Consider the following 13,289-nt stretch of genomic DNA (forward strand, 5'->3'; position numbering starts at 1 on the left):
AGGTTGAAAGTGGGAGGCAGAGAGAGGAGAGAGAGGAGGAGTGAGGAGTAGTTGGAGAGAGGTGAGTCAGGACGCTGTGCTCTCCCTGTTTCCTCTGTAATTTATGTGTGGCCCCTTGGAATGGCTCAACAAGATTACCATAGTCATAACAAAACCCATATTGTTCAACTGTCAATCTGGATATGGTATTTTTACCTTTTGTGGCCCAATCAGGCTGAATTCAATAGCAGAGCAGTCAGTGATATCAAGGTCTTTTCCACAGTGGAAGGGAAGGTGGGCTGTCCATGCCTAATGTCTGAGAAACAGAAAGGAACAAGTGTCCACAGCAGTAAGAGAAGGATCAGAGAGATGAACGTCTCAGTTTCACTTCAATGGGAATTTATTTGTCACCTTTAGTGCGAACCTTCAAGGATTAAATGAGCAATGAATCATAAAAGCAGCACAAATAGTCACTTAAAAGGCCGTTGAAAGCAGCGAAAAAAGACCCAGAATCCCTTCAAATGTTGCACAGAAACACTGATGGAAATCATTTTACGTGATGACGGACAGTACAATCATAACACCACCTGCATTGGTTCTAAATGATAGAAGGGAGGGGGTGGTGTTTTAACACCAACCTCACACAATACCACAGAGGCTCCACGACAGCACACGTCACACAATAGGGTTCACCCTGCTATAAAATGTGGGATGCGAGCATGCAGCAGTCTTACCCCTACTCTCTCTCTATGTGCTCCCCATCCCTCCCTCCCTTCTACTATCTCTCTCTTTCACTCTCTCCCTTCCTCTTGCTCATAAGGATCTCTCTCAGCAAGCATGAGAAGACGTAACTGAGTGGACATTCACGCCGGACTCCTGGACGACTGGTGACCTGCAGAGGACAACTCTGCAGCTGAGATTTTCTGCACATTTCTACACACATACAGGTGAGAAATTTGCTGTATATGGAAGGATTTTTCTTTTTCTTCCCTTGAGGCCACGTGTTTCCACTGGTCAAGTAAATTATTAATCAACCAGAGTGTGTAACACAACGATGTGCTGTTCGCTTGCAGCTATAGTATACTGGTACATGCATTATATATATATATATATATATATATACACACACACAAGACTTTGCATAAAATGGAAGATCTCATCATCTTTTTGTTTGTGTGTGAGGTAGAACAGCTTTTTTTTTTTAACCAGAAAAACAAATTTGATACCACTTTACTTTAACTGTCTTATTTAGCATTTAATAGCATTATATTACCATTTAATAAATGGCTTTTAATGCACTATAATGTGGTTGCAGGAAATATTTTTAAATGTTTATTAATGTAAAATATTTGTCAACAGTTAAAACCTGTCATATGAAAACATATTTTATGTCATCACACCTGTGCTTTACTGTCTTGTATATATAATGTGAATGCCTCTGAGCCAAAAAGACCTCTTGAAAATTAAGGAATATCACTTTAAACCAAAGAGGAAACATATTAGGGTTGCATTTTGCAGAAAGAAACAGCAAATGACAAAATAAATTCTGGTAAATGTTCTTATTTTCAAAATAACTTCCATCAATACCTGTAATTTGGTTCAAAATGCCAGTATGGTGGCATTTTTTCTGCTGACATACTTCCCCTTGCAGTCAGTCACGTCAGCAGCAGGATTACTTCATTATTGATTCATCATTTTGTCCATAAAAATGATTAAAATGAATCTGATTCTCAGAATAGTTGCTGATGAATTTTGTGTCGACTGATCGTTGCAGCTCTGCTCACCACAATGACCAGGAAGGTGTTCACCAACACGAGGGAGCGCTGGCGCCAGCACAACGTCAACACCGCCTTCGCCGAGCTTCGCAAGCTCATCCCCACCCATCCTCCAGAGAAGAAGCTGAGCAAGAACGAGATCCTGCGCCTGGCCATGCGCTACATCAACTTCCTGGTGCAGCTGCTGGAGAGCCAAAACGGTCAGCCGGCCAGCCACTCGTCCACCGCTCTGCTCACCTTTCTCAGAGGAAATATGGGACAACTGCACTCCCCTCCACACCCCTGGGCCATGACCAGTGACACAGAAGTCCCCTCACCTGGATCCAGCTGTGACAGCTCAGAGGCCTGGTAGAACCACAGCTACAAAATACAAAAAAAGAAAAAGAAAGAAACTCTTGAGTGGACTTTCTGACCCTTTCCCTGGGTTTAAACTGATCTTGTCCTTCCTCCACACTCATTTTTGTGTCAGCATTCGTCACCCTGTGTTTCACTGCAGAAGCTGCAATATTGTGTGATATTTGTGGACTCCAAACGTGGCTGAACAAGTGGGCGCAGCCTCCATGCTGATCAGTGTTGAAATATGATTTGCGGGTGAAAATTAATTTGTATTTTGCATGGATGTGTAAAAACCTGGATGTACATTATTCCGTTCATGTCTTCATGTTAATATTCCTTGTTGCCGGCCGCCTGGAACTAATTTAGTTTTGCAATGAGAGGCTGTTTTTGCCGGTGAGGAAAATGGAGGGGATTAAGGAATTTCTCATTTCAAGCGATAGATTCAGCAAAGCATTTGAATAGATAATGGCTCAGCCAATTCTGCAGACTGCAATCGCCTCAAAATAGCCAAGGGCACTTTTTTTTTTCATGGACATGCTGTTTTATTCTTGAGAAGGAGAAATCTGACCTTTATGCTTATCTATCAAGGTTATGTGACTTCAGAAGAATCAGTTCTGAGAAAGACTTTTGCTGTTTCCACTTTTACACAAGGATGTTCAGGATTTGTTGATTACCCACTTGTGGTATTAACCACGGGGCTGACAAAAAACTGACAATCCTCTTTCAGTTTTTACATGCTTCACCACACAAATATCTTCTTCTTTAAGTCTTTTCATTTGAGCTTTTGTAAAATACGCATGTCATATAGCCAAAGATTATGAATTGATTGTCTACTGTGAAGAGTGTGTGCCAATTATCTCCTGATACCTCTTTTGTAAGTTATTTTGGTTTGCTTGTGAATATACAGTATGTTATTTATTTGAACTATTTATTTAATAAACGATTTGTTATAAAAACACTTTCTGCATCTTTTCACTCATATTATTGTACAAAAGTAATTTTTATAGCAGGAAATTTTGCTGAATCTAAGCATAGTTTGAGTTCTAGTATGTTCACAATGAAAAAAGGACAAAAGTAAATATACTCAAAATACCCACAATGCAATGCACAAAGGAAATAGAGGAGCTGCTCACAGCTGGGAAAATCTAAACAAATTGTGGTAAAACAGGAACAAACAAAAATTCATTATTAAATCCTTTAAAACATTTGGAAATTCCTCAGCTTGATTGACATGCATGGGCACACATACTGCATAATTTCCTGTTAGTATAAAACGGTTCAGTACATTGATTTCCAACTGCAAAAACAGTACACTCAGTTTGTATGTAGTATGGAACTGGGCCACACTGCTTGAAATTGTTTCACACAGTGTAAGACACAACTGACCTGACATTAAGAGTGGAGCTTCTGCCCCTTTGTTCAGGCTCAATAAGGCCAAAAACATTTGTCCTCAAGCCCTGTGATGACCGTGTGAACACAAAGATGACCTCTGCTCTCTGTCCACTGACCACAGGCCTGAGAGAGCAACGCTAAAAGTGACAGCTTAACTTGTGACCAGAGGGTCAGAGGTCATTCTGGAGTCAAACACTGTCCAGTTGACAAATGCGCAGATGGAGTTTTCTTAAGAAAAATGCCACTTTTCTGCTGTACGTAGTATTTAATAGCACCGCAGTCATAACTAGTAAGTATAAAGGCATGAATTACTTGAAAAGAAACAACCAAAACGACACAACTCACCAATTAATGCTTTCATTATTAAGTAATTATCTTTTTCTCAATTAATCAATTGACGAAAAAGTACCAACCATAAACAGGAATAATATAAAAATATATAACAAAGCAAAACTAAATATATAGTTATATAATATGTATTAAGTATTATAGTCCAAAGTGATATCTTCAAATTACTTGTTTAGTACAACCAACAGTCCAAAACACAAAGCTGTTTATTCAACAATAATATGAAGTTGTCGCTACAAGCAAACATTTGGTATTTTTGCTTAATAAATGACTTAAGTGCCCAATCTATTACCAGAATAATTTTTTTTTGCCATTTGACAAATTGATCAATGGACTATTTGTTTTACCTCTAATTCCGAAATCAGCAGTTTCATTGGCACCCGGCTCCATTTAAACAGGGGTCAGACATTAACATGCCTAATCCCCTTTTCTGCCTGTAGAATATGTGCCTCATTTTCCAGCAAAAGACTGCAACTAAATAAGCTGAAGAGTAAACACTGAGTTGGTTTTGGGCGCTTTCACTGTGGCTGTTAAAGTCTGGCTAATGGTTTGTAAACGGAGCAGAGGGCAGCTGGACACACTGACTGGAAGCCTGTGGGAACTGACAGGTGACTCTTTGTAATCCTGCAAAAACACTAAATTAATCATATTGTGTTGGAAGAGGGAAAACAACTGTACAGCAGCAGTGTGTCTCTTCCACAGTATGCATTTTGTTGGTATTTACCTCATGTGCAATTTAATGGTGAATTGAGCAATTTCATGGTGAACTGAAATAATACCAAATAAACCCACCTGCTATTTATTAATAGCTTCCTGGTAGTATGAGAGGCAATATTAAAAAATGTTCTTTGTATGTTGAATATTTTGGTTTGATTTAGACTCCCTGATGTTTAATTATTCAATCTTCATTTGAAACTAGTCAGGAAGGCATGTGACAGCTTTTGCACACATGCTATCAGGCTAAGAAATGCATTTTGCTGATACACGTTATTTACAGAAATCGCCCAATCACAGTATGAGCATCTCTCTGACCTCAACTTTCGAGCAGGATTATGAAACCCTGCATTGAAAATAATAACAAATCTGTATGCTTCTCATTCCCTCCACCAAGTATATTTTCCTGATTGACTATTCTCTCCCAAGTATGTGGGTAATCGTCTATTGAGAGCACATTTCCTTATCAGCGTCTAGCACACTGTCTGAATCTGTTATCACAATGGGCCAGATCAGTGCAGGCAGCCCCTCGCTCTCCCGGCTGAGGCGCCCATGAAAAAGAATTTCTGGAGTTGGGTGCCAACCGATAGGCTCTGAGCTCTTTATCCCCTTAAAGCCAATTCACACTCTGCATGTTTAAATATCTCAGCTTCAACCCCTGCCCTCCCACTCCCGTCATGCACTCAAACCCCCCCTCCTGCTTCGCCTTTCCTCTGGCTCTCGCTCACCCCTCCACGGCTGAAAGTCCAAGTGTGGACTGCCGTTGCGGCCGACCTGCAGCCCGGACGGGTGGGTGGGTTGCAGGTGCAGGCTGATTGGAGGGTGAGAGAGGAGGGGAGTCATCCATTGTTGGGCTGGACAGCACCCTCTCTCTTCTGGAGCACCCTCTGATGGGGGAGCCCACTGACAATCACACATCCTAATCTGATTATGCAAATATCTACTTCAAAAAGTAATACGCTGTAACCCTTACCCTGTGGTGGAAAGACAGAGCAAGGAAGATGGACGGACGGAGAGGAAACAGCAGGAATGTAGAGAGAAACGGTTTCCTGAATTCCCAAGAAAATTAAAGATATGGGCAAAATGCACAGTTAGACTCAATGACTTTTTTCTTTTGCATGCAACACCGTGATATACCTATCATTAGTTTCTCTCACATGCTCTCTGTTTCACCAGGGGAGGTCTGAGAACAACACAGTATACACTTACACACTCTGAATGGCCACTGACTCCCTCAACAGGGCATTGAATTCAATATTCAAATGCTTATTGTTTTTCCAGACGCTCCTGAATCCATCGTCAAAAGGAATCTACAATGTTAATGAGGGGGCCAAAGTACCCAGAGTTAAGATTTTGACACCCAAACAGTCGGAGGTGACATTTCCCAAGAACAACAGCCTCAACCCCACTGGTTCCTAAAGGCATGGTCGACAGCCCCCGCCTCCCCAATATTCACACCGAGCTGACCTCTCTGGCCCCAGACGCTTTCTGAAATCAGCTGCCTCATTCTACTGGTAGATACAACTCTAAAACAAGACAGTCTACTGCCATGCTAGCAGCTCTGCGAGGCTTTGCTTCAGGCACAGCGGTACCCCAGCTAAATGCTAATGTCAGCATGCTAACATTCTCACAATGTTAGCATTCTGATGTTGAACAGATATAATGTTATTGTTCAACATCTTAGTTAAGCATATTAGCATGCTAACATTTGTTAATTAACATTAAAACAAAAAGGACAACAGATGGTGATAGGAATGTGTTTAGTTTTGCAGGTATTTAATCTGATGATGGGATCACCGAAGCAATTGCAATTCATCCTGACAAGAACAAGAATGTGTGTACCCAAATTCACAGCAATCCATACAGTTGTTGAGACATTTCCATCAAGACCACAAAAGTCAAACCCACGGTGGTACCCAAGGAAAAGTCAGGGATCACCACAGTTATTAGAATTAGACTACGTTGTTTGGGAAGCATGGAATTCTGTACGAGGAATATTTGTGCACGCCAAACCATCTGGGAGACAAAATCACAAAACATGACGAGCTGGTGGGACTACATGAATAGTTAAAGGTGGGGTGGGTCATTCTGGACAAAGTTTGTTGATATTGCCATCTTTCCATCTTCACAATGAGATCCCCTCCCCTTCCACTGGTTCTGTGCACAAGCACTAACACTAACTGTTGCTGACTGGCTGGAATGGCACTGCGAGGCTTGGTCACTTTGTTTGCCATTTACAGAGCCACGGCTATGTGAATTCTGACCTTTCTCCAGAATTATTCACCCCACCTTTAAGGAATCACCAAAGTCATTGTTAATTATGGCCCGTGGACATCTCACCAAATATTCATGGAAATTCATGAAATAGTTGTGGAGACATTTCAGTAAAAACCAAAAATGTCAATCTCATGGTGGCACTAAACAAAAAGTCAGGGGACAGCTCAAGTCTGATGACTTCATTCTCTTGGCACCACGTATGTTAAGCAAAATCTCAAGGCAATCCATCCAAAAGTTGTCGAGATAGTTTAGTCTGGACCAAAGTGGTGCTAGTGTGGCTACAAATATCACAAGTGAGGGAAAAAATGGTTAAGACACAGCTTAGTTTTGAAATATGATTTTAAAACAGAATCTGGTTGCAGTTTGTGTTTTAACATACAATCCTTGCAATCCTAAAACAACAATAACCCTCCTTCCACTGAAACCATCACTGCCCTTCAGTGGTATGCAGGGGAATTTGTGCACAGGCAGCCACATGCACACACAACTTCCTCAGATTATATAAGTGTGTCCAAGCCCATTTAGATGAAATCATTATCCTTTTGTGTCATTTGACTCCATCTCTCCACAGCTAACAACTAGAATCTGAGGATCTGAAGTCTGTTTTTGCTTTCCGTTTGTGGATTTCTAATACAGGTTAGAGAGAGTAATACTGAATATTAACTTTAAAGCCACAACCTTTTACCTTGAAGCACTTGCCTCTGATGGGTATGTTATCTAATCTCTCATGCAACAGAAATACGAGCTACAAGCCAGAGTTCAGCTTTTTTTAGTTAATATTTGTTTTTCTAAGAGTGCCTTTTTAAAGGGATCAGGTCACAGACAGCCTCCCCTCACAAAAAGACACCATGGAGCTTGGAGAGCGGTTCTCTTCTTGCTTCCTGTTGGTATTTTGTGTGATATGCAGCGCAAATGGAGGCAACATTTTGGTGTGGTACACTGAAGGCAGCCACTGGATTAACCTGAAGCCTGTGCTGGAGACGCTAATTAACAGGGGACACCAGGTGACGGTTCTCGTCCCGAGCGCAACACTGTTCATGAACATCAGTGAGCCTTCCAGCTTTCACTATGAACCCTTCAATGTCACTGTCTCAATGGAGGCTATAGAGGAGTTCGTGGAAGAGTTCCTTCACTTCTCCATGTACGAGATGGATCATATGAGCTACTTGCAGATTTACATGAGATTCATCAATCTGATGACGATTGACTTGCAGTATTCTTTGAAGTATTTGGATGGCGTGCTGAAATCAGAAACCATCATGAAGAGGCTGAAGGATGGAAAATACGACCTTCTCCTGGCTGACCCCATCTACCCTGGCAGTGATTTAATAGCAGATATTTTGGGCATCCCCCTGGTCTTCTCCTTGCGCTTTTCCCTCGGGAATAACTGGGAGAGACATTGTGGTCAGCTACCTGCTCCACCATCCTTTGTTCCTGGTGCTATGAGCAAATTGACTGATAAGATGGACTTCTCAGAGAGAGTGTGGAACTTTCTCTTCAATGCACTGCAGGATATCGTGCTGAGTAAAATTTACTGGAAAGAATTAGATAACTATTACTCTGAAGTCAAAGGTAAGTAACTCGGCTACAAGAAGCACCGTGTGTAACAAAACATTTTTATGAACCACATAAAGTTCAATGATGATTTAATTACAACGTTTTATGTCAAATCACATTTGTCAACAATTCGTTATTCTAAATAAAATCAAAATATAAATTCAAATAAAAGCTTAGCTATCCCATCTGAAGTACTGGGAATACTTTGCAATGGGTGACTGTCATCCATTACTTGTGATAGGAACACCCATCAGTGCCTGTGAGATGATGGGTAAAGCAGATATCTGGTTGATGCGAACCTACTGGGATTTTGATTTCCCTCGTCCTTTCCTTCCGAACTTCAAATTTGTTGGTGGGATCCACTGCAGACCTGCTAAACCTTTACCAAAGGTAGGGCTGTCTGTGCTATCACAGATCTGTTCATCCTTTATTACACCGCCACAGTTATCCTGACCTACACAATGAGGAGAATAATCCAAAAAATGCAGGGAAAAGTAAAGTAAACACTGGCTGGTTTGTCTTGAGATAGTTTTCTATACTCTTGCAGGAAATGGAGGACTTTGTGCAGAGTTCTGGGGACGCAGGAATTGTGGCCTTCACTCTGGGATCATTGATCAAGAACATCACCACAGAGAAAGGAAATATGATAGCCTCGGCCCTCGCTCAGATCCCACAAAAGGTCAGAGGACAAATTTTTACATGTCACATGGCTGTGTTGTTGCAACCGTCGCCAGTCCAATTCCAGCCGCAGTTGCCAATTCAATCCCAGATGGTGACCTTTATTGCATGTCGTACCCCTGTTTCTCCCCAATGTCCTGTCTCCCTCTTCACTGTCACTATCCAATAACGAAAAAAAAATAGCAAAAACTCTTAAAAGAAAAAAAAAAGACAAGGTCAGAGGCCTGCTGGAAATGACCTGAATGACCTCTAAAGGCAGTTTTAATGGCGTCCTGTTACTGTTAGAGTTTCGACAAAGTAACAGCATACTAGGCAATGATTCACTGCATTAGAAAATCAAATAGCAGGGACCTGAAACTAACTCAAAATAGCTAATCCTTCAATGTGACTTCAAACACTTAAATGTTGTCAGTATTACATTGTCATTACATGGCAAAGCAGGTTTGATTTTCTAACATTATACTTTCTCAGTGCAATGCTATTTGACTAGTGATGTTCTCATGTGCAAGATTTTTTTTTTAATTTCACTCCTTTAAACTGCACTATCAGCAGATGTTATGTAAGTAACAAAACAAAGGCAAGGAAAAGTTCACTGTTATGGATTCGCATACGAGGCAAGGTTTAAGCCTCAGACTGATGTTCATACCACACTAGCAAGTACTGAGACCAGCACCTCCCTGCAGGGTTGGAAATTAATCAGATTATGATAAGGTTGATGATTTGCAGTTCATGTAATGAAGTTAGAATGATCTGGCATTTTTTTCTGGGTGAATCAGGATATTGGGACAGGTTATACCATTTAAGAAGATTTGATGGGAAAGGTGGGATTTTCAAAAATAAGTGATGTTAACAAATCACACTAGATAGATTTTGTATGTTCACCTAAAACCACAAGTTAGTCACCAAAGATCAACCATTTTCCAAAAAACAGTACTGAAATGTTACAAAACACAACTACTTTTCTAAATCACATTTATTATCAAATGTGCTACTGTGCTGAATACTATGACATACAATTAGCACTTGGTCTGAAAGTGTTTGTTTATAGGTGCTGTGGAGATACAGTGGAGAAAAACCAAAGACTCTGGGTGCCAACACCAGAATATACAACTGGATCCCTCAGAATGACCTACTGGGTAATGTCAATAAAGCCAACTGAACAGGCCTTTGAGACAGTAATCACTAACTCTAACCCTAACCCTCAGGACATTTACTCTTAAATGAAACAGGGTATCCACTACAAAATTCATTATTATTATTATTATTATTATTATTATTATTATTATTATTATTATTATTCAGTTTGACTGGCAGAGAAGCTTGGTAGAAAATTCTCAAATCCAGGTGTATAAAGCTTGTTGCATCATACCCAAGAAGACTGGAGTTTGTCATCACTGCCAAAGGTACTTCCACTACGCACTAAGGGGTCAGAATCCTTATTGCCAAAATTTCCAATCTGTTTGCACTTTGTCATTATGTTTATTGACTTACACTGATCAGGGAAAAAAATTAATTAAAACAATTTTAGCATGGTGGCATGGTGGCATGGTGGCGCAGCAGGAGGAGGTCGCTGGTTCGATCCCCGGGTCGGGCAGGGCCTTTCTGTATGAAGTTTGCATGTTCTTCCCGTGCATGCGTGGGTTCTCTCCGGGCACTCCGGCTTCCTCCCACAGACCAAAAACATGCTCATTAGGTTAATTGGTGACTCTAAATTGTCCATAGGTGTGAGTGTGAATGGTTGTATGTCTGTCTATGTTGCCCTGCAATCGGCTGGCGACCGGTTCAGGGTGTACCCCTCCTCTTGCCCATTGCCAGCTGGGATAGGATCCAGCCCCCCGCAACCCCAAAAGGGATACGCGGGTATAGAAGATGAATGAATGAATGAACAATTTTAGCATAAGGCTGAAAGAATACAACATAACTGAGTGCATCATATGTTTGATGATTTTTGGTGCCCTATCAGGTCACCCCAAGACCAGAGCTTTCATCACTCATGGTGGCACAAATGGGATTTATGAGGCCATCTACCACGGTGTGCCCATGGTGGGCATCCCCATGTTCGCTGACCAGCCAGACAACCTGATCCATATGAAGGCTAAGGGAGCTGCCATTATCGTGGACTTTAACTTCATGAAGACTGAGGACCTTAGAGATGCAATCAATGCTGTCATCAACGACAAATCGTAAGATCTCTAACCTGCACTTGGTTTGTTTTGGGGTATTAAAAGCAGTTTTTCTTTCCTTTTGTTTGCCTCTTTGGACAGTTCAAAATTAATGATAATACAGATTGACCACATGCCATAAGGGAGCCATGCTCTCATGCTGCATGACAGAGTTCGATTACCACCAGAGTTTCAAGGTCACAATGACATTACAAAACCACAAGCTGACATTCCCCTCATATTGTGGATTGAAACTGAAAAAAATCAACCATTTACCCCTTGTCCATACCAAAAGAGTATGAAAATTGAAAATATACAATGCATTCATCCACATTTTCAACCCTGCATTTCCACATTCATAGGTACAAGGAGAATGCCATGTGGCTGTCCAGTATCCACCATGACAGACCAGTCAGCCCTCTGGATGAGGCGGTATTCTGGATTGAGTACACCATGAGAAACAAAGGAGCCAAGCACCTGAGGGTCCAGGCCCATGAACTCACCTGGTACCAGTATCACAGCCTGGACGTCCTGGTCCTCCTCCTTGCCATCATTCTGTTCCTCATACTCCTCTTCATCAAGGCCTGCAAATTCTGCTTCTGCAGGTGCTGCGGCAGAAAGGAAAAGACAAAGAGAAAGGCTGAGTAACTAAATGGAAATGTAGTTGGTGAAGAGCTGATAGGCAGAGAAACAAGCACCTCTGTTGTTCTGAAGGATGTAATGTAGCCACAATGCCCTGCATTGGACTGTGTGGCTTGGGATGAGTCATTGTCACTACTTTGAAACAACTTATTAGGGTAAAAAACCTGAAAGAAGTTAAAAAAAAAAAAAAAAATCAGTTTTCAATGTGTACTGCTGTTGTGAAACGTTTCATCGGAGCAGTCATCTGCATGATAAAGAGGAGCAACGATTTTGTTGTACTATTTGTTTCACCTGTGCTGTCACTGTAAACTCAGATTCAGTCGGCTTAGCCTAAAAAACATTAGTAGTAACATTGTTAACTTCTACATAGACAAACACCATGTATGTGCTTCCGAATATGTGTGGACATTCTTCTTGTTTGCTCTGTCACACTGGTGGACTCAAGGATGCCCCAATGTTAAATAAAACACTTCCACTTCCAGTGGAGAAAAACAGAATGCAGTGCTCTAACAGGTGTCCTTAAAAAGGAGAAAATGTGACCTTGAGGGTTTCAGTGGAGAAAATGTGATTAAATGGCCATGTGTGTTTTTATAACAGACGTGGAGTTGTTATCCTTCAAGTCTGAGTCAGACAATAAAGCAATGTTAAAATGAACAAGGGTTTTGGAACAATTTCACCATAAATGCATCACGACTTTCTGTGTGCTGGTGCTCCACCACATGTGGCTGGTGCCCTTTTCAGTTTGTTGCCCCTGCCCCACAGACAGCCTAAGTCTACGACTGCTCCTTCCTGCATCACCATGTCATCAAAATAGTGAGCCAAATTAGCTTCAAACAAATAGATTGCAAAAATAGATTTGCATAACAGCATAATTTTTTGTGGGGGGGATTATCTTTTTTTCTATAATATGAAAATATTCTAGAAAAAAAATTTCTATCTTTCAATTTCCATAAGAAGCAGGCAGCTACATCGTCTGCAGTGTAGTGGTCACAAACCAGAGAAACACTGAAACCATGGCCGGGCCATGGTTCTCTGCTCGATATCAGTGGATTGCTGCCTTCACATTGGCAGTGACTTGCTGCCCGTGTGAAGGACTTCAAGCTTCACAGGGTCTTGTTCATGAGTGAGGGTAAAATGGAGTTTGACATCGACAGGCAAATGGTGTGGCATTAGCAAGTATGTGGGCGCTGTACTGTACATCTGAGGTGAAGAGGGAGATTAGCCTCAAGGCAAAGGAGCCAGTTGAGGTGGTTCAGGCATCTGATCAGAATGCCTCCTGGGCCATTTCCTATGGAAGTTTTCCAGGCATGTCTAATTGGTAGGGGATCCCGCAATAGACTCAGAACATGCTGGAGAGAGTGTTTGTCTCATCTGGCTTGGGAATATCCCAGGATCCCCAAAGAGGAACTGGAAAACTGGGAGAAGAATG

General features: G+C 41.4%; 2 protein-coding genes across 2 annotated transcripts; both read left to right on the top strand.

Moving 5' to 3' along the window:
• Positions 1–711: 711 nt before the first annotated feature.
• Positions 712–3,041, top strand: tal2 (T-cell acute lymphocytic leukemia 2). Its single transcript, XM_076731312.1, has 2 exons — positions 712–926; positions 1,754–3,041. The coding sequence occupies exon 2, from the start codon at positions 1,768–1,770 to the stop codon at positions 2,104–2,106; it is 339 nt and encodes a 112-aa protein (XP_076587427.1). The 5' UTR covers positions 712–926; positions 1,754–1,767; the 3' UTR covers positions 2,107–3,041.
• Positions 3,042–7,452: 4,411 nt separating this feature from the next.
• On the top strand, positions 7,453–11,866 carry LOC143320796 (UDP-glucuronosyltransferase 2A2-like). The gene is made up of 6 exons (XM_076730744.1): positions 7,453–8,393; positions 8,620–8,768; positions 8,926–9,057; positions 10,105–10,192; positions 11,020–11,239; positions 11,581–11,866. Exons 1-6 carry the CDS (start codon positions 7,670–7,672, stop codon positions 11,864–11,866), a joined length of 1,599 nt encoding a protein of 532 aa, XP_076586859.1. The 5' UTR covers positions 7,453–7,669.
• Positions 11,867–13,289: the final 1,423 nt, after the last annotated feature.

The sequence above is a fragment of the Chaetodon auriga genome, chromosome 5 (assembly GCF_051107435.1).
Source record: "Chaetodon auriga isolate fChaAug3 chromosome 5, fChaAug3.hap1, whole genome shotgun sequence".
In the NCBI taxonomy this organism is placed as follows: Eukaryota; Metazoa; Chordata; class Actinopteri; order Chaetodontiformes; family Chaetodontidae; genus Chaetodon; species Chaetodon auriga.